A 21992-nucleotide genomic window follows, 5' to 3' on the forward strand; every position below is an offset into this window, starting at 1 on the left:
AATCCGGCTATATGATAACCATATTTAATAGTGTATTCCGTTATCACTCTACCACACTAAAGATGCCCTGTCTGCTTCTGTGGTCAAATTTGAAAAAGATCAAATGCACCTTGTTCCCGGTTGGAAAACTGTGGGTTCGTGGTATAAAGGATTAATAACACGTGACACTCGGGTTGTCTAACAGTTATATAGTTTATTTAATGTAGAGAACTAGTATAAAAGAGTACATAGAATACAAAAAGAAAGTGAAATTAGTACAAAGAGTAAATAAAAGAAATAATTTAGCTGTTGAATAGATTTTCACAGTAGAAATGTTTAATCACAAATTATCCTAGGAATCTGCCTTTTTCTGGTCATCTGATGGCACGTAAACTCGAGAGCTAGGAAAAACAAACTGGAAACACAGGTGCTTGACAAACCTGCAGTGACCCAAGCTGGGGCGATGTCATGTCGCAATTACCTTGCTTTTATTGGCCATGCCCCTAAAATCATTTGCATAAAATGTATAAACATGATTTCGGTTTTTCTATTTGTTTAATTCTGATAAGATGCTTGAGCATGTGCAGTAGGCCTGAGGACGCCTCCCTAAGAAAATGTGTAGAACTTTCTAGAAAGGCCTTTATTATATAAGCCTTAAAGTAATACACATATAAAAGGACAAACAATAAAATGGGGTTTCAGCAGCCCTTTTGTTAGACCTGCCACACACCTTTAAGTTTTTTATTTTGTATGAGGATTCTTCTGTTTTTAAGATATGTATTTACATTCCATAGATTTACTAGATCTTCTGCTACAATAAAAGACCTATTATGGAGTGCTCACCTCAAGGTTGTCCTTTTTCTGCACAGAGAATGTAGTATTGCATGATAAAGCAGTCCATTATTTTTCACTGTCTGAAAGTAAAGGCTTGTAAATAAAATATTGTAAGACACAATTGCACTGCATCATACAGAGTTCATTGACAGCTAAGTGACTTCATGTACAGACATCTTATTCATAGGAAGTTTGATTGGAATCCAGGCATCATTAGTGTGTTGGAAAGAAGAATGTAAAGCACATTTTAACCTTTGTGATAACCATATTATATTATAACCATGTTTCCTTTGACTGCTAAGAATGTATATGCCAATCGAAATGTAATGTTTTGTGCTCTTGATGGGTTATTAATCAGCATCCACTTGTTTGATTTCAGCATTCGGAGTGTGATGCAGAAGTATCTGGAAGAACGAGGTGAACTGACCTTCGACAAAATATTCAACCAGAAGATAGGTAAGCACTATATGCTGTCATACTATTAATGGTTTATATTTTCAGGAATGGCTTGTTTTATAGTTAGAAGTCTCCCAGTAGAGTTTAATAGGAGCATTTTACATTACTCAGGGCAATAAGTGGGGCCTAACCCTATTCAAAATTAATGCTAGTTTTGATCTTGGCAATGATAAAATGACCATATAATGTTGTCTATTCATGTGTGATCTAGAATGAATACTAAAAATGGAGTGTTTCAGAGGGTAAAGAGATGCAAAAAGGATGCATAGTGAGATGCCAAGGCTTGAACGAATAAAACCACAAGAGTCTTGAGAAAGTTCTCAAAACCTGGTAATAGGTCAATGAACGTGGGAAAGTAACATTTTACGGATTATGGCTGTGTAACTATTGAATGAATTATACATGGACTTTTTTTTGGTGAGACTTAGTTAATTTTTGGGAATTAAATACTATAGTGGTTAGAGACAGATTATGTAAATAAAAGGATTAAGTTGATTTGGAAAGTTAAATTACGGAGGTTAAGTAAGCATCTCTGTAACAAATTGCTAATGTATATGGCTTTATATATGCACAGTGTTTGCCAGGCGGGCGGCATTAAGACACAGCCGAGTGGGGGCAGTTGTAATACTTTGCAATAATAATGAAAAATGTTGGAGGTTATTGCCCACACCTGCCAGGATTGGTCAGATTGGTGGTCAGTGGTCTAACACACACTGCTGGCTGTAGTGCTCACATAGTGCCTGTTCTAATAGGAGAAACAATGGTTTATTCTATTATAATAGGACTCTGATGGGCTCCAAGAGCTGGGTGGCAAGTAAAAACATCCAGGTGGTGCACCCGGGATATAGGTGCTGGGGGAGTACACTGATGCATGTTGGTAGCGATCTTATAATATGCTAATAATAAATACAGCATAAAAAGATCTAAACTGAATGCGATGGGCTGGAAAATATACTGGTGATAGGTCATGTTAGTTGGAATGTGAGTGCAATGGCCTGGAAGACTTAGACAGTGCTTCATACAACAGATAATATCAACATACAAATCAATTTAGTAGAGAAATGGCCTTGTTGATCAGGGCCCTTTTACCTTGGTGTATGCCAGAACCCCTTGTTGTAGGTTGTATATATTTACTACAATGGAATGTCTTAATACCTTTAATGTAGGATGTGTGGTAGTGAGATATTCAGCGTTGGTTCCTGACACTTTTTTTATTTTTTTTATTATTATTCTTTTTTAGTGTGCCTTGCTGGTTAATTTTACTTTTGTTCCGCATAATCATGGATGCCTTGTTTCTGAATTTTATAAACTTTGTGGTTTATTGTAGCTGCTATTATAGATTCCAGGGAATATTTGGACAAGAATAGGCTTGTTCCTTATTTCATTTGGATACTGTCCCAGTAATGCCATGGAGCTAAAATGAATCATATACTTTTACATTTCTGTTTGTAAATAAATGATCCTCTGAGTGTTTGGAAAATAAGTTTTGATGTTATCCGGCTGGTTTTATAGGAGCTTTTAATTTTATCAATTTAATTCTATAATCGCTGGATATCTTTGGACACGCTTTAGGCAGTCTGCATTTTTAATTCACTGTGTTTGAAATACAAACTGTGCCACAGTTTATAAACAACTGAAAACAAGTCAGAAAACAAGTCAGAAAACAAGTATGAACGTGTCTGGCTTAAGACATTAGTGGAATTTTAGTTGGTAAGGTGATAATCTCGTGGGCTTTTATGGAAACAAAGGTATGCATGGAAAGTTGTTAAAGAATTTGTAAAAACATTTGTTAGATTGGTATAAGCTTATAAAACAGTGGTCTTGCAATAGTGGTTGGTTTGTATTCAGAATTTGCTGTTTTGTGGGGTCAAGGCAATTCAAATTAAAGTCCCCAAGAACCAACCGCTGACTTTTTGTATTAGGAGAAACAATGCTGCTGAGAGAGTGCGTCATCATATGATAGGGATTGGAGAGAGGATATTGGTGGTCAACAGATGTCAGCTGGTAATGATGGAATTCTAAGGAAGATTTACTTTCCCAGCTAAGTGTTAAAAATGTCGGTATAGTACAGGTGTTCCTGTGAGTAGCATGGCATCTTGGAGCAAAGGTATGGAACGTATGGCAGGACTGGTATAAATAAGCATCCAAGTTACATAGTCAAACCACATGACACATGGTTTGGGACCATATTGCAAGGTCTCCCTGTAAGAGGAGATTATCACATTGCAAGCTCTGCTAACCTGGAAAAGAAAACAGGAAGTGACTTGTCATTGGTTATGGAGTGCATAGTTGTACTTTGTAGTGAACTTCAGCCATTCACACCTCACTAGTAAGTACAACCCTATTAATATATAAATGGCAGTACTATAGTGGTTTCTTGGTTAGTCGGATGCAGGTTTCCACGCACCTGCAAGTGGATGTTATTGGGCCCCGGTTGGAGTACCTTGGCATGGGGCTATATTATGGCATGATGAGAAGCAGTGCTAGCCATCTAATTGTACATGTCCCGTTTTGTAGAAAAGCCACATAGACACAGGCTTTGCATGGCAAGATTGCAGGACTAGATGGCTGCTCCTTGTTTCATTATATGATTACATGTTTTTCTAATATATGTCTGCTCACTTTATAATAAACGAAAAAAAATTAATGAATATTTGGGTCTGATGCACATAGTATTATTTTTTCACCTACAGTGCATGTTAGGCTTTTCCGGCCTATTATGTGTCATTTTCCTTCAGACCCAGCATGTCTATTTTACCATATTGTGCATTCTATGTGTTACGTTTTATGCTACACAAAGTACAATTATTAGGGCATATTCATTTATTTTTTTTTTTTTTTTTTTTTCTTTACTTGAAAATTTTAAACTATCAAATTTTATTGTTATGCGTCACATACTGACAGTCAGCTTCTGGGGAGTCAATGATAAAGATACAGCTAATTGCCTTCCATTTAAGCTTGGTCTTTGTTTTTATTCATTTTTATTTTGGCTTGAGTTTTTAAAATGAGAACATAATTTAAATAGGTATTTAACACAATTGATAGACCTAGAAAGATGTCGCTTAGGATGTGACACGATAGAGAGAGATATAGATAATATATATGAAAAATCTTGAAATAAACACAGGCGCTCAGTGCAGAATTGTAAGTTGCTGATCATATGTCCATAAACACCATAACCCCTTCCACCATACGAGGTAGGAGCCTTCATTGAAGATTTCGGACGGTACCCCGAATGTAGACAAACTGAAAAATGACAAGCAGAAAGAACAAAGAGGCGCCTGATAGTGTAGTATGTTCCTGGGAAGTGAACCCCAAAGGACCATGGTGTGGTATATATGCGTACTAGATATAAGTAGTGTAAAGGCACATCAATCACAGAATGCTGGATGTGTCAATGCCATATATAACTTCCATCATCTCCAACCATATGTGAACATAAAAGCAGAAAGCAAAAAATAGTGTAGTATTATTATTACACCAGTGAGTATTCTATAAAACCACAATATAGTAGCGTACCAGAGGGAATGCATAAAACAACTTATCTGTGTCACATCATCTGTGGGTGCAGCATCTATTCATCCTGGTCACTCCAGCGCTCATTTCAGGAACCAAGGAATAAAGGGAAAATTCCCATATAGTGTTGTATTTTATAAAAACAGCAGTTTATTAACATAAAAATTGCGCACTCTCATGTCATACAGAAATATAGGCTTATCTGTATCTCATAATGTAGAACTGCAATGGTAGTCTGTGGAGAAATGCCACTTCAGTTGGTCAAAAAGCACAGGTACACCAAATGCTGATATGGAGAGCACAATGAAGATAAAAGCCTAGAAGTATAAGTCCTCAACGCGTTTCGTCATAGATAAGACTTCATCAGGAGGGTAGTTAATGTGTAAGGGTTTTTATAGAGATGGCAGTCACCATTTTGCGCATGCGCGACCTGCGAATATCGCTTGTTACTAGCGATATTGGTTCTCTCAATAGAGTTATGGTAAGTATACTTGAACTAAGTAATGCAAGGGCATAGAACAATTTATGGCACCATATTTACAATCTACCTAGTGTTACATCGTGAGCCATTTTGCTTAAGGGCATCAATTTCATAATATGAATAAAATAGGGCGGTGGTGGCCATCTTTATAAAGGGCTAATATATGTATAATACCAAAGATATTATGCAACAAGCAGGATAATGTGCTCCATGCCCAAAAATGGCACAAAAGACCATAGATATAGATATATATATATATATATATATATATATATATATATATATATATATATATATATATATATATATATATATATATATGAAAATATAAAAACAACATCAAAATATGTGACTATATATATATAGAAACGTACTAAATGTAAATTAAGAATATACAATCCAGATAATATAAATGTAAACTAATAACCATTAATTTCCTAATTGACAGCATAATATTATCCTATCACATTAAAAGGGATTTTATAGTATATAATAGCATATACACCTTCGAAAATAAATAATGGAATAAGATATTACATAAAAAAGGGGTTATAATATAATAAAAATGGAAATCTATATACTAAATAAAATTAATTAGAAAGCTGTATGAATCGCCAAAAAAGACAGTATAGTGCAGCACAGAAGTAATTTAGTAATTAGAAAGAATCAAGGAAAAAAGGGGTAATCTCATAACCCTCATTAAAGCCATGTGGAGTCAGTGTTAAGTTGAAAAATCCAGAGCATTTCTCTTTGGGACAATTTTGTCTGGATATCCCTCACCTCTAGGTCCTAGCTGAACATGTTCAATTGCCTTAAATGTAATATAACTGGGGTCTTAGCTTCAGCTGGCGTACATTAACATGACAAGTTTCCGTAAAAAACAATTTTTCGTAACTTGTTAGATTGCGATATGGTGACTGCTCGCAAAACGATACAGAATGCAAAGCAGCAGATCTCCACGATATATCTGCTACAATGCACCTTTCTTAAATATGCGCAACACTCCAACTTGTGTTGGAGTTCTGGTAACTGAGTGTAGCTTTGCTAACACTCATTGATAAATATACCCCAATATATCATGGTCAATATCTATTCCATTCACTTTTCCCACAATTGTCTCCTCAGTCACCTAGATGAGCATGTCCCAGGAAAACATGATTGTCCTTTTGTTGTGTTGCCCAGTAATAATAGACATGGTAGAAACTGGTTAATGTTTTTCCACGTTGTAGGGAAGGTTGCCCTGATAAATTATTAATAGTTTTGCAAAAATAATTCAGCTCTCCACTGACTGTATACTCCTTCATTTTCTATATTTGTGTAAATTGTGTGTATGGTGTAATATTTAAGTTCTATTATTCAAATTACAGTAATGCTCTAGGGGAACCCCAAAACCTCTCCCACTCTTTTAGACAGTTCCTAAGATGTTTTCTTCATTATTAATAGCAGTTCCTTTTTGTGTTCAAAGGTCGGGTGCAATTGTAAATCCCCCTCCTCCTAAATCCCCCTCCTCCTATACATCCCAACCACCTTTATTCAAACCACACACATGCTATTTACTTTGCTTCAGAGTTTCATTACCCCCAACCTCCACAGTATCCCATCTGTATAACCTAATATTACACGTTTGTAATGCTGGCAGACACGTGTGCTCCAACATACTCTATCCTTCACTCCAGCAGAAGTACAAATACATATAAAATAAAAATATGCTGAATTACAACTTGCCAGGGTGATCTTACAGGATAGCCTGCCTTCCAAGCAGGACCAGACCTGGGGGTAAATGTATCAAAGTGCGATTTTGCAAATCCAGTGATTTTCTCAGGAGAGTTGAAACTCTCAGATGTATGAAGCTGAGATTTCATGTAAAATTGCCAGGGTTGTGTTTCTGTCAAAATCGCTATTTTGAAAATCGATAGAGCTGACTGTCACTCTGGCTATAGAAGTTTGAAATGTATGAAGCTGCGATTAAGGAAACTCTCCTGAGTTTTCTTTAAAACACGCCAGATACAATACACTGCATCCTAGTGTTCTGTAAACACATCACTGTTACATTGTTCTGCTATACAGCCGGAGGTCCGGCTGCTGTCAAAACTGTAAAAAATAGATAGTTAATTTTTTTTTAAAAAGCGCGTGGGGTCCCCCCTCTCTTCACTATTAACCCTAGTGTTGCCTGACTGCTGATTTTGTGAAAATTGGGGTTGAAATTTTGCATGGGGTCCCCCCCCATTTTCACTGGACCAGCACTAGGCAAACCAGCCTGGGGTGGGTGGCACTATAGCAGAGGGATACACGGCAGGGGTCCCCCTACCATACTGACAAACCAACCCCAGGCTGTTCAGCACTGGGCTGGATTCCTTAGGGAGTGGGGTCTGCCAAAAAAAAAAACGATCGGGCCCCCCCTCTAGGGACACCCAGCCCAGTGCTGAAAGCACTAGGGCTTATCCTACACCCCTGGGCGGTGGCTGTAGGGTAATAAACGGCGATAAGTGTAAAAAAAAATAAACAGATGCCATTTTGTTTTGTGGAACTACAAGTCCCAGCCAGTCAGGGTGCCATACACAGTGTGGGCATGCTGATACTTGTATAACTACAGGCACCAGCATACCCATGGCAGCCAGGGCATGTTGGCACTTGGAGAACCACAAGTGCCAACGTGCCCTGACACCTACAGCTGGCTGGGACCTGTAGTTCCACAAAACAAAATGTTAAATAAGCCACCACACCCTCATTAAAACTGCAACATTTAGTAAAAATAATAAACCCAGAATAAAGACAGTAAACACCCTCATTTTTAATAAAAAAATATGTGGTATAAATGAGGGTGTTTACTGTCTTTATTGTGGGTTTATTTTTACTAAATGTTGCAGTTTTAATGAGAATGTGGTGGTTTATTTAACATTTTCTTTTGTGGAACTACAGCTCCCAGCCAGCTGTGGGTGTCAGGGCACGTTGGCACTTGTGGTTCTCCAAGTGCCAACATGCCCTGGCTGCCATGGGTATGCTGGTGCCTGTAGTTATACAAGTATCAGCATGCCCACACTGTGTATGGCACCCTGACTGGCTGGGACTTGTAGTTCCACAAAACAAAATGGCATCTGTTTATTTTTTTTACACTTTTATTGCCGGTTATTACCCTACTCCCAGGGGTGTAGGAAGAGCCCCAGTGTTTTCATCACTGGGCTGGTTGTCCCTAGAGGGGGGGCCCGATCGTTGTTTTTTTCGGTGGACCCCACTCCCTAGGAAATCCAGCCCAGTGCTGAACAGCCTGGGGAGATTTGTCATTATGGCAGGGGGACCCATGCCGCGTGTCCACGTACCATATTGCCACCAAACCCGACTGGTTTGCCTAGTAGTGCTGGTCCAGTGGAAATCGGCGGGACCCCACGCATTTTTTTTCCCCTCCCATTTTCAAGGAACCAGCAGTAATCTGGCAGCACTGGGGCCAATAGTGAATTGAGGGGGGCCCCCCATGCTTTTTTTTTTTAACTTTTATCTATTTTTTTAGTTTTCACGGCTGCTGGATCTCCGGCTGTATAGCACAACAGTGTAACAGTGATGGCTTTAGTAATCACGCTTCTACAACACAGGAGAGTTCGCCAAACACAGGAGTGTTTGACTTCGCAGCAAATCGCCAGAGATGACTAGCGATTTTTGAATACCAGGATAAAAATCCCAGCTTAATAAATTTGAGATCTGTTTTGGACAAAAATCGCAGTTTATCACCCGTGATTTGCCACAATTTTAACACGCTGAAAAAATAGGACCTTGATTAATTTACCCCCTAGTTGGCTTTTCCACAAATCCTGGTCCAAACAAGCTTTTGTGTCCTTTTGTGTATACAGATTGTCTACCCTTAGTACCCAATGAAGACATCTTCTTGTATTGACACCAGCAAAAAGGTGAAAAGCTTTTGGTTATGTACCTCTTTAGAGCTGGAGTATACGAAGGCAGCCGTAGCTTTAGCAGATATAGCAGAATGTCATGCACCAATTGCTGCTCAGTATTTGTGCTTAGTGTACTCTGGCTGTGTCTGACTTACAAATGCAGACTTGTTTTTCTAGGCATCCAAGTCAAATGCTGTAATAAAACATGGTCTGAACATAGCAGATGGCAAACGGCACGAGCAGCAGCTTTAACATCATAATTTAAGGTGGTGGATGTGAATGGCCCTAGTGGGAGGCACAATACAATTTGTTCTGGTTTGCCATTTTCCATTGAAAGCAATATACTCCTAATATTCACCCCTCACTGCCGTTATTCAATTTAGTTTACAGTATATTTGTACTATAGAGATGATGTAAACCTTCACTATGGTGTCCACGTAATTCACCTGCCTTTGTTTCTTTTTGTGATCTATGTCTAAACTGTTCCTTAGTTCAGGTCGGCATCGGCAGTAGAAAACTGTTGTGGGGCGCAGCGGGCATGTGCGCGATGTAAATAGATTAACTCTGCAAGAAATAGATCTGTTTTACATCTTCAATGTGTGTTCTTTATATATGCTCTGCTCATTTCATGTTTTGTGATTCATGTTCCTGTATAGAATGTCCTGTGGTGTGTGTGTGTGTGTGTGTGTGTGTGTGTGTGTGTGTGTGTGTGTGTGTGTGTGTATATGTATAAATAATATTTATATCATATGCACACTGCTTGGAAAAAAAAACCTGTAATTCAATGCGAGTGCCACAAGCAGGCTTTTTTTTTTTTTTGTTTTATTTGTGCTGTGCTGTGTTGTTTGGACCAATCATGTCTGTCACACACACTTGTTTCTCTGCTCAGACACCAAACCTGTAATTATTACTAGTCTTCATAGTGACTATTTTTCTTACTTCTTAGAATGGAAAATCTACAGTCATTCTTTGCTTCGTGTCTACTGTGATGCGATTGCTCTCCAAGGAAACCAAACCTGTTTCAGTGCACACTTAGGGTGCCATTTTTCCAATTATGTTTATGTTAATTATTAACCTCTAATGATCATCTTGAGATTGATTGCGCCAGCTGGTGTGATCACCCTTAGTGATAAGAATGCAGCATGGATGAGCCGCTCGGCATTGAATGCAGGTTATAGCACTGCTAATGTATTTTATATAGTAGGCAGGGCCGGATTAAGGGAATGGAGGCACCTGGGCTAAGGGGCCCTCCATTCCCCGCGAGGCCCCCAATGTGAGCCGTCCCCCGCGAGGACCCCCCCCCCCGAGGACCCCCCCAAGCACTTACCTGTCAGTGCAGTCCTCCGTCCCGGCGCGCTGTAAGCTCCTTACTGAGGAGATCTCGCGAGAGTTCATGAACTCTCGCGAGATATCCTCAGTAAGCTGACTACAGCGCGCCGGGACGGAGGACTGCACTGACAGTACTCAGCAGCATTGATCGGGCTGGGGCGCCCCCGCCCCCGACCGATCAATAATGCTGCTGAGGAGTTTGAAGGGCTCCCTGGATGCCCGAGGCCCCTGGGCTATAGCCCAGTTAGACCTCGGGTTAATCCGGCCCTGATAGTAGGTTAGTATCACAGACACCAATTGTAGTAGTTCCACTGGACATCATTATACCGGATTGTTCATTGATGATATTAATGAGTCCCGTGTCTTGACAAAAATGTTGTTGTAAAGTAGATTTGTTTGGTGGTATTCGGAAGTATACATGCACAATGCAAACCTGATCATTCTTGGTTAATGTTTTTCAGGATTGTTTCAGGTGAAGAGAATTTTACTAAAGATTTGGTTCGGTCGCCCAGAATTTTTTTCCCATATATAGAAATGTAACACAGGTTGTGTGTCTTTATACTAGTATAGAAAACTGTTATTGTGAGTTTAATTTAAAAGCACATGATACATGTGTCTGTTGCACACATTAGGATACTGTTTCTGTTAGATATATTGTTTCTGCACATATTATATTACTAAAAAATCAGTTGGATAATAATAGTTTGCAATTATAGGTAAAAACTGCTGTAGTGACGTTTCCTCCTCTCTCTCTTATGGCTCTACATACATTAACTAACCTCTGCTCTCCATTTCTTTTGTTCCTTGGATAATTCGTTTTGTGACTTTCCATCGTCAAAAGAATGTCATGGCAACATATCAGGCAACCGGTAATTGTGCTTTAATATTTTGCAAGGGAATGATTTCCTGTTGGTTGGCTATTTAAAGCACCACCCTGTCTGTCTGTGAAAAGGGCATGGATGTGTTTTAAAGACCCACTTTGAAGGAGTTTAAAACGCTCAGAGATGTTGGAGGTCCTTAGTGTCTCAGTAACATGTCCTTTATAGAATTCTCACACCTTGATGCGGTTAGCGTTTGTGGATTGGTATTGTTTATATACCAAGCAAATCACAGTTTTAGGTGTTTGTTTGTTTTTTTCACATTTCTAGTTACATTTGTTTCCAAAGGACAGCTTCACATTAATGTCACACGAGACATATAATATATATATATTATATATTTTTAAATTTTCTCCCCGAAAACATGAGTGACCCAGATCTCTAGGCATAGCTCTAATGGAACAGAAAATACAAAAATTCACCTTTTATATAGAATTGTTTAATGCTGTGTTCCCACCTGGGAAAATACTTTCCTAAGGTGGTCCTCCCACTAGCTGAAGCCAGTGATTGGTCATTCCACTCACAACCTCTTCCTCAGTCATTCACTGTTTGTTAACAAACTCTGTTCTGTATTACAGAGAGGAGTGACATTTCTAGGTGGTAATGCAGCTTTAACGTAATCTAGCACCACATTTGAATTTGCAGCTTTAATGGCCCAGTGAGCACTAGCTAGGCATTATATTCTGAGCTTTAACCCCTGAAGCCATATAGAGCTACTATCAGATCAGCAGTTGTGACAGTGTTTGTACAGTCTCCATAGGGTATAAACTTGGTTAGCTTCTAATGCTGCCCATTTAAAGGGTAAAAAGGATTAATATTTAAAGGGCATAAATACTGTTAGCTTTGGTGAACGTGCAAATAATAATTTCTACTTCTTACACTGGTTTTCAGAAATTAAGCATTTCCTAGTAATAGCTTCTTTAGAAGCAAATGAAGCTGGTGCTCAAACAGAATAAATCGACATTATTCAGTTGCCGTCTCTCTCTTTCTTATGACATCCTGTTTGTTGCATTATGTGATAATTTAGCCACAGGTAGAGAACCTGTATTTATGCAGAAATAGACAATGCATCAAAATATCCTTTAAATCAACAATGAATATGATGGAAGCTTTCACTAGAAAATCTGTCTTTCACAGCGGTTGGGCTGTGCTGTATAAATTGGTACTTCAGGATAGTAACCTGTTTTTGGGGTAATTACTACCTGAGCGCAGACTTCCTCTTATTTTCTAAGTCTTCCAACATTTCATATTCCAGCATTTGTGGTGAGAACAATCACAGTAAGCAACACAGCAGCATGTAAGTAAATTATCTAGAATTGCACTAAGGAGGGAGTGCTCGTTATCATTTGTGCTGCTAAAGTAGATTGCAAACAATGTGAAAGCAAGAAGCAGCAAATGATATGATTGACCAGCTAGATTTACATTTAATGGCCCGTTTCTATGCATTTGCTGCGCACCTGTGGAGGGAAATGGTCATTGCTATGTTTGCCAGTAGTTGTTTTGACTCTGCATTAAACCAGTAAACATGCAGTGTAGACAAGACATGCAAAATATAATTTTGTTTAATTACTAAATATGTGTGAATGCGGAGGATAATTCTGTGGTTACCACAGTGTTGCACAGGAGTATCTATGCAAATGCGCCCTTTGTGTCTGAAAGCCTTTTTAAGTAAAGCGGGTTTTGATGACAATATCTACATCGCATTTTTATCACTTTTGTGTAATATTCTGTTTAACAAATGAATTCACTTACTTAAAATGCTCAGTTGCCAACTCTTTTGGAATGTGCAGGGAACCTCCCAGACTTCCATTCTCCCGCAGCAGTGCGCACCTGCCTGTGAGGTGGGCGGAAAGTGAGAATGCAAATTGCATCATCGAGGGAATAGGGCTGTAATAATGTAATTTGTGTGACAACGCCTTGTCCTGGTCGATTGATGGTGACGCAAATGCTGCCATGAAGTCGTGCCCACCCCTTCCTCTCATACCTTCCCTATGCGTTATGTGGATGCGAGGTATGAAATGTACACAAGGGGCAGATTCAGTTAATAAAAAACCTGTGCGAGGTGCCTCAAACGGCCGCCAGACACCCTGCGCAGATATTTTTTTTCAGAAGTAAAACTCCTTTTTGCTCGATCCCTAAATATCGGCCTAAATATCTATGGGAGCATCACGTACAAACAAATCTGCCTCTAAGGGGCATATTCAATTGTTTAAATTACCGTTATTATGGTAATAGTAAGCTAGATTTCAGCTCGTAGCTCCCTAAGCCGCGAGCTGAAATCCAGCGAGAAAACTACCATAATAACGGTATTTACCGTAATGACAATAGTGCGCCGCGCCGCAAGATTTTTGGCTATAACGCCAACAATTGAATATGCCCCAATATGTTAAATTAGTTTTAACTCTCTTCTATTTGTTTATCATTTACCCTACATTTTTGTAGCAAATATTACACACTATTAAAAATACTGACACAAAATGTGCTGGAAGTCACAAACTGTAATACCCATATATTGCAATTTTGACAGACAGTAGTTTTGGGGAGTGAGTACTGAAGGCCTGGTGGGTTTTGTGTATAAATAGAAATTAAATGACTAAAGCTGAGCTCCACCCATTTAGCTGATTTTGAGAGTATTACTCCTGAACTTCTCTGCCTGTTTGAAGTTCAAAATGATGTGATTATGGGGTATCCTGTGCTAAACACATGGCTAATTTTCTGAAGTTCAGAGTAACGCTATGATTTATTCAGGTGTTCAGTTACGTAAGAGCAGTCCGGTGAGCTGCTCTTGGCAGAGAGACAACAATTAAAGTGAGAAGATAAAGCTCAGAAATTCACCTAATCCTGAACTGTGAGGTCATGACTTGAATAGATAATTGACTCTGATAGGTATGTGCAGCCGATAGTTTCCTGGTTCATGTTTTTGGCTATCATTTTATAGGTGTTAAGCATTTGCTTTCCATACACTGCATGTGGGTGATAATTTAACAATGATTTCTAAAACAAGACTGTATAATAATGTCTAGGATGGAGATAGAATATTTGTTTTGTGGCTGCTCGTACATATGGGAGTAAATGTATCAAGCTAAGAGTTTTCCGGCGGGTTTGAAAAGTGGAGATGTTGGCTATAGCAACCAATCAGATTCTAGCTGTCATTTTGTAGAATGTACTAAATAAATAATAGCTAGAATCTGATTGCCTTTTCAAACCCGTCGGAAAACTCTCAGCTTGATACATTTACCCTCTGGTCTTTATCAGTGAAATCTCCGCCTTATATAGAAGATGATCAGCTGCAGGACACCTTAATTAAGTCAGAGATACAGTAGTTATTTAGTGAGTGTAATGCAGAATATAGCAATTTGCAGCCTCTGTGATACAAAAGTGCAGCAAGGTGCCATGATTGTATGTGAAACGGTGATATCATAGGTCAAAATCCACGTAAAATGTAAGTACAGACAAGTCTGAATCAGTTCTATAGAATCAATCTATAAACAAACTGTGATCACAAATGTAAGCACTTCCTGAAAAATTCATGTAGGACATATTCAAGAGATTAATGCAAGTTCCAGTTAGTCTGTATATAAATTGCTAAGTTTTGATTGCATGTTGAGCAGAGTTCAAACCTTTCAGTCCTGTATATTGCAGAAGTAAATACAAGAAGTGGAACACAAGAAGCAGGGAAATTTGAAACAATTTAAGTTTTTTGCCGAACTCTGCAGAATAATTGTGACACCACCTAGAAAATAACCAAATCTAATATATATGTTAGTGTGTGTGTGTGTGTGGAAAAAACTATTTTCTCAGAAAGGGCTCATCCAATTGACCTAAAATTTGGTATACTGACATTATTTGACAAAAAAATTATAATAGTGAAGTCAGTTAACTTCCATCATCCCCCCTTCCCCCTGTGGGAGGGGTAGTAAAGGCTAAATTTAGCAGTTGAGGACTCAAACTCTTGACCGTGTGGGTATTTATTTACCAGAGCCTGTGTTTGGTCATGGACAATTGTATGTCGCATTTTCACGAGTACGGAGAAGCAGTGATGTGAAAGTGCAGGTTATGAATACTGCCCTTCAAGGAAGACTGATTGAGCACAGCGATAAGGTGTTTAGCAGAAACGTTGTTTATCGAGAGGTTTTAGAACAGTAAGACGATGGAGATTAAGGATGTGGCGATGAAGATGAAGGATGAGGTGATGGAGAAGAATGATGAGGTGGTGACATGTGGACAAAACCATGTTAAAAAAGGGCGCTTACGTCGGGAAGTAACGCTCTTCCCCTGAGGAGGCCTGGCCTAGCCCCAAATGCATGACAAGAACCTTTTTAACACCTTAAGTAGCTTGATTTGACTAGAATGCATGAGTATCATGCACGGGTTAACTTGTATTTTATATATTGTGAGTGCACATACAGATCGCAGAGGTCAAATGCAGAACACAATAGCAAAAAACATGAAAACGTTTACATTCCTCGTTGATACCATCAGATTTTAGGGTATTTCATGTGTTAATGCAAAATGCTTCTCCTTGTAGTTCTTTGTAGTACCTCCCTTGCCAAATTGACATCCATTTCCTCCAATGCTGGCCATCTGAGACCTGAGGGTATATTTACTAAACTGGTTTGAAAAAGTGGAGATTATAGTTATTATTTACTTAGTACATTTTGCAAAATGACAGCCCTTTTTTTTTTTTTTTTTTCCAAACCCCCAGTTTAGTAGATAAACCTTCTGATCTTTCATCATTTTATTCTGACGTGCTACCTCAGGGTCTATGTTGTGGTTTGTTTTTGTTAGTAGCATAATCAATATGATCAGAAGGTCTGATTGTTCTTCTAATGGAGACTACTATATAAATATCAAGAAGGTATACTCTGAGAAACAGATATTCGTTTAATTAGATATGCTGCAATGATTTACTATGGGTCATCAGTGGACTACAAAGGGATATTTTCCCTGTTGAATTGGATATTAAAGAACCAGCAATGGCACAAAATTATGACGGAGAATATGCTAATTTAAAGCCGACTGTCTGGGATATGAAAAATTAGCATTTTACAAACCCAGATTGTTACTGTTCACCTGGACAAGAATGGCCCCAAAGAGGTAGAGAACAGAATAGGTCTGCTTCTGAGGATCAGGTGTCCATACGATTAGGAGCTGAATTTAATTCAGCTGTTGTTTAAACAAAGATACAGCCAATTATTTAAGGATGAAGGGTAATTTTGTGCTTTGTCCTTGAAAATACCCTTCACATGTTCTTTTCCAGGAAGGGCTCACATTTGTGATACTTGGTTTGTATATTGTTTTGTGTACAATTTTGTTTGTTCACATTCATGCCATAATCGTAGTACTGATTTCACCATACGTTCGCATCGGGCTGAAGAAAAGGGCACGAAGCCCTAAAACTTTGCTATATTTCACACTGTAATCACTAATCGGATATATTTGGCTTTTAATCCTAAATCCTCTATGAAGAATAGTCAAGCGAGAGAGCAAAGTGAGGCACTGATGGCCTTTAGCTGGCTGAGGGCTACAACATTGATTTGAAATGCTTCTGTAAAGCGGTTAGACTCCTCTTCCTTCTTCCAAACAGTTATTTCACTGATTCTGTCACTTTGATGATTTTCTTTTAGACAAAACTAGATCAGCTTCTGAAATTGAAAACTTATATATCGTGTTTTGTCTCTTGAAGATGCATCTGTAACAAAATGGCATTGCCTTGATACATGTGGTGTCATTGAAATGCACTGGCCTCTAATAAGCTTCGGCAGAATTAAGCTGTATCATCTGCACAAAAATAAAGCGCACATCATAGGCATTTACATTGTGAGCTATTACAGTATAGCTGTAGATCATTCGTGATGGGCATTTTTTAGCTGAGAACCCAAGTACCAATGTGTCATTGTGTTTTTGTTTTTGGATCCCAATGGAGGAGACATAACAATAGGGGGACATAACAAAAAATGATTCTGTGCGCTTTTCTCTTTTCAGTTTAATTTTACGTCAGCCAGTGTAAGATATGGAAATAGATAATATTTGTTAATACAGCTTTTTAGTCTTGAAGCAAGTGTATAGGTTTCTTTTTCATAAGGCATAATTTGCTTCGCTTTCACCAGAGTCTGATTTTTATTAAGTGTACATCCACGCCAAACACATTAGGTGACACATAATATCCACACTGTAAAAAAAACATGTGGATGTGACATGACACTGCAATTGTGTTGGCATGATGTTCTCTCTACATGATGGGGGTGTCTGTGTGTCATGGCTTTTACAATATAAACTTTTAGTACAGTAGAAGCTGCGTTTTGCTTGAGTGCAAAATCTTTCTAAATCCTTGTGTTTGTGGTATTCTCTTGCACTCATTAGGTTGACGTGAGTATATGTGTCTGAAACATTAATAGCAGATGATTATGTGCAAACACTGATGCTGGATTCCCTCACAGAGTCTCTGCTCTTCAAAGCATCACCCTCATTTATCTTTGTTCTTGTGCAAACACAACATGTTTTACAAATAAGCAAGGATAATAGGAATGATGATTCTAAAAATAGAAAGGATTTACAAAATACACTCAAAAGAAGATCTTCGCTGCAAGAACAATTTAAAGGTCTCCTGTCCTGTAACAATTTTGCACACATACGCTGAATAGGAAATCTACTTCTGCTGCTGTAACTATAAGGCCATGTGCACTTTTTCATAGCATTTTATTCTCCATTTTTTCTTTAAGGAGACTACTTAATATAACAGTACCCAGGCTGGATTTTACAGTATATCAGATTTTATATGGGTATTTTTTCCCCCCTCATTTTCCCAAAGGAAGACTAATGTGGGAATGAGATTCTAGGCGGATGGATTGCAATGCCGAGCCAATTGGTCATCATGAAATTAACTCTGTGGGGTCTTATTTTGTTTATTTTTTTTTTATAAAATGTGAGCCCTTGCCCACAAAATGATAAACAACTGACTGAGAAATCAAAGTTGTTTAAAAAAAAATGATATTGCTTTGTAATGAAGATATTAGGTCATCTCCAAGCGAGGCAGGTTATTGGCCATTTAAACACAAAAGCTGAGCTGATATCAAAGTTATAATGAATAAATCTTAAACCACTAAATGGCCATGTTAGTGGATCAGAGGTCATCACACAGTGAACTTTAGTCACCAGTAACAATGAAAGCAAAGAAAAAGCAGTTAGCATTGTGATTGTGTTCACAGTGCTAAATTAAGCTGGGTACACACTACACTGTTTTCGCCCAATAATCGGCTCAAACAGCCGACATACGACCGCTCGTTCAAAAGTCGGGTCAGTGTGTGCAGTGACACGATGGTCGAAAGTCTGCCCAAATAGACGATTATCGCCTCATTTGGTTGGTCGTACCGTTTAATATTTTCGTTCCAATCTCGTTTCCGCTGTGTAGTGTGTATAAACTTCCGACCGATCCACAACAGTGAGTACGAAATTACAGTCATTGCTCACGACAACATGGCTGTAAAAAGTCGCTAAATATATATATATATATATATATATATATACATATATATATATATATATATATATATATATATATATATATATTATATATATATATAATATATATATATATATATATATATATATATATATACTATATATATATATATATATATATATATATATATATATATATATATATATATATATATATATATATATATATATATATATATATATATATATATATATATATATATATATATATATATATATATATATATATATATATTATATATATATATATATATATATATATATATATATATATTATATATATATATATATATATATATATATATATATATATATTATATATATATATATATATATATATATATATATACGTGTGTGTGTATTTTATTTGTGTGTATGTAATAATATTTTGCACTATTATACACACAAGCACAGTTTGTGTTGCATACCTCCGAATCATTCATGACAGAAGTTAATCTTACGGGTTCCATAGTTGTTTCAATTTTAAAGATTGATACGACATCTGCTTTCCACCAAACTTGTGGCACTGCCCTGGTTATGAGGTTGCCCTTAAATAGAAAATAGTGGGCTATTAATTACCAATTTTAGTTGCTTTATTGCACATTGAGGATACCAACTGTGCCAGGTCCTTTATTTGACTTAATCTTGTTAAAGTGTCACTGCACCTCCTGCGAGGTCAGACAAGTAACGGGTACTGATGTGCTTAAGCTGATATGCCGTACAACCTATTTATTGACATTTTATTCTTCCCTTTGTAAATACAGATGAAAATAACATGTAAAAGATCCGTGTATTTCTCTATCTTCCACAACTATTTTCATACTTTATCATTTAGAAGCCTGGTTTATTCTCAATTTTATTTTTCTTGCTGTTTATAAACATTAAATACAATTTGGGATTTTACATACACAATCCATTTTTGACCTTCATTATATGCTAACCCGATCTTCTTCTTTTTCCATACTTGGCTACATTTCTTGACTTCAGTACCGTCTCGTTTTGAAGCGATTGAACCCCCCCCCCCCCCATTCCCCCCTGATACTTATTTTACCCCTTTGGATGTTTTTTTTCCCCAGCAATGATGTTACAACATGGTATATTCCTGCTTGCAGCATTGAAAATAATAATTTCGTACTCTGTGCTTTTATTTATGAGTACTCTTTTCCAGCCTCCAAGCTTCAATACTTTAACAAAACTTATTAAACTTTCCTCCTTTGATTTTGAGCTCATTTGCCTGAACCACCAATTTAGATCTGGATTTCGAAAGATTTAGATATTTTCAGTGAATGAAGGCAGATGTCAGACATTTTCTGGATTACAAGCAATATTTTTGTTCCCAGAAACTTTTATAGAAACTTTAAGTACTTTTAACAGTTCACTGCAATAATACAACGAATAAAACTTAAGATTGAAGGTCAACTTGTAATTCGACTGTATTGGCATCTCTAGTCTTCTGGCACTGGGCTGTGTCTGCTAGTTGCATGTCCTACACTCATGAGCTCCAATCAAGCGTAGTTTGTATGTCTGTCCTGAAACTGTATCCACCAAGATTGATTAAACAGAATTTTTTTACTGTTTATTGCCAAGACTTGTAATACAAGAAGTGTACCATGCAATCAAGGAAACTGTTAAAAGGAAAAATAAACCCTATTTATTATTAGATTTTTATTTGTGTTTTCTTTTATTGTTTTTCCTCTGCATACATAGTCATGGATAGTTCTGCAAATCAAGATGGAATAATCAGCATACTTTTAGATATTAAAATGATTTGGAGCTGCCATATTTTTATATTGAATTTAGTCTTTCAAGCGCGCCATTCCAATTTTAATCAATAACCACATACATTTTGATCTTGAGACATAAATGTTTTATATATCAAAATAAAGATTGATTCGTTATCCCAAATTTTTGTTCCCCAATTTGGGGTCACATGCCGAACGTTTACTGAATTACATGCAGAAATGTCCCAAGTATTTCTGCACACAGAGACTATAGATGAAAACTCTCTGATCAATTACACTTCATGTCCATGTATATGATATTGTATCATTTAAAAAAAAAATATAAAATACTGGTTAATAGGATAAGAGATTCCATGTATGTAGGGACAGCACGGTGGCGTAGTGGTTAGCACTTCTGCCTTACAGCACTGGGGTCATGAGTTCAATTCCCGACCGTGGCCTTATCTGTGTGGAGTTTGTATGTTCTCCCCGAGTTTGCGTGGGTTTCCTCCGGGTGCTCTGGTTTCCTCCCACACTCCAAAAACATACTGGTAGGTTAATTGGCTGCTAACAAATTGACCCTAGTCTGTGTGTGTGTCTGTGTGTGTGTGTGTGTCTGTCTGTCTGTGTGTGTGTGTGTGTGTGTGTGTGTGTGTGTGTCAGGGAATTTAGACTAAGTCCCAATGAGTCAGGGACTGATGTGAGTGAGTTCTCTGTACAGCGCTGCGGAATCAGTGGCGCTACATAAATAAACGATGATGATAGTTGGGCTTTTGGACATTTAAAGGGCTTTTAACCTGAAAAACTGTAACCTTCAGCGGAAGAGTTCAGTACTGTAACCGTTTGCTATATAGATAGTGTATATAGTACTTGCCTGACCTGCAGCTACTGCCACCTTGGAAGTGCCTGCCATAATGAGTCATTATGGCCATCCCACTCCAAATCTAATTATATAAGCAAGAAGGTGCGTTGAACAGAGTAGCATTTTGCAACACTTTGTCCAAACGTAATAACGTAGCAGAGCAGAGACGTCAAAATCTATGAAATAACTGCGTTTATTCTATGTGTATTATATTAAAAATAATTGCCTTTACATCCTTTACTTAAAGTATGATGTTATAAGTATCCTATATGCCAGTTCTCTATTTTAAAGGTTGTAAAATAAAGCTGAGCAATTAGATATTAAAGTACAAATTATTACTACATAACCTATAAATAAAATCTGCCATCAAACCCTTCTGATCTTTTGTAGAGCTGCCCCATTAACGGGAAAACTGTCTAATTTTGTCTTGTCTACTTAGTTTCCTCTCTTGAGAAGATGATTGATTTTTCTATCCTTCTCTGTATGTCTTAAGCGACCTCAGGGATAATCCCTTCTAAACTTGTTCTGGTT

The 21992-nt window shown here is 37.6% G+C and overlaps 1 protein-coding gene across 2 annotated transcripts in view; it reads left to right on the top strand.

Moving 5' to 3' along the window:
• The window catches only part of GRK3 (G protein-coupled receptor kinase 3), a 222219-nt gene that overhangs the window by 74289 nt on the left and 125938 nt on the right, over positions 1 to 21992 (top strand). For both annotated transcript variants that reach the window (XM_075214446.1, XM_075214445.1), the window contains exon 2: positions 1193 to 1269. In XM_075214446.1, coding sequence (XP_075070547.1) covers positions 1193 to 1269 — 77 coding nt within the window. The remainder of the gene's footprint in view (positions 1 to 1192; positions 1270 to 21992) is intronic.

The sequence above is a fragment of the Mixophyes fleayi genome, chromosome 1, assembly GCF_038048845.1.
Source record: "Mixophyes fleayi isolate aMixFle1 chromosome 1, aMixFle1.hap1, whole genome shotgun sequence".
Lineage (NCBI taxonomy): Eukaryota > Metazoa > Chordata > Amphibia > Anura > Limnodynastidae > Mixophyes > Mixophyes fleayi.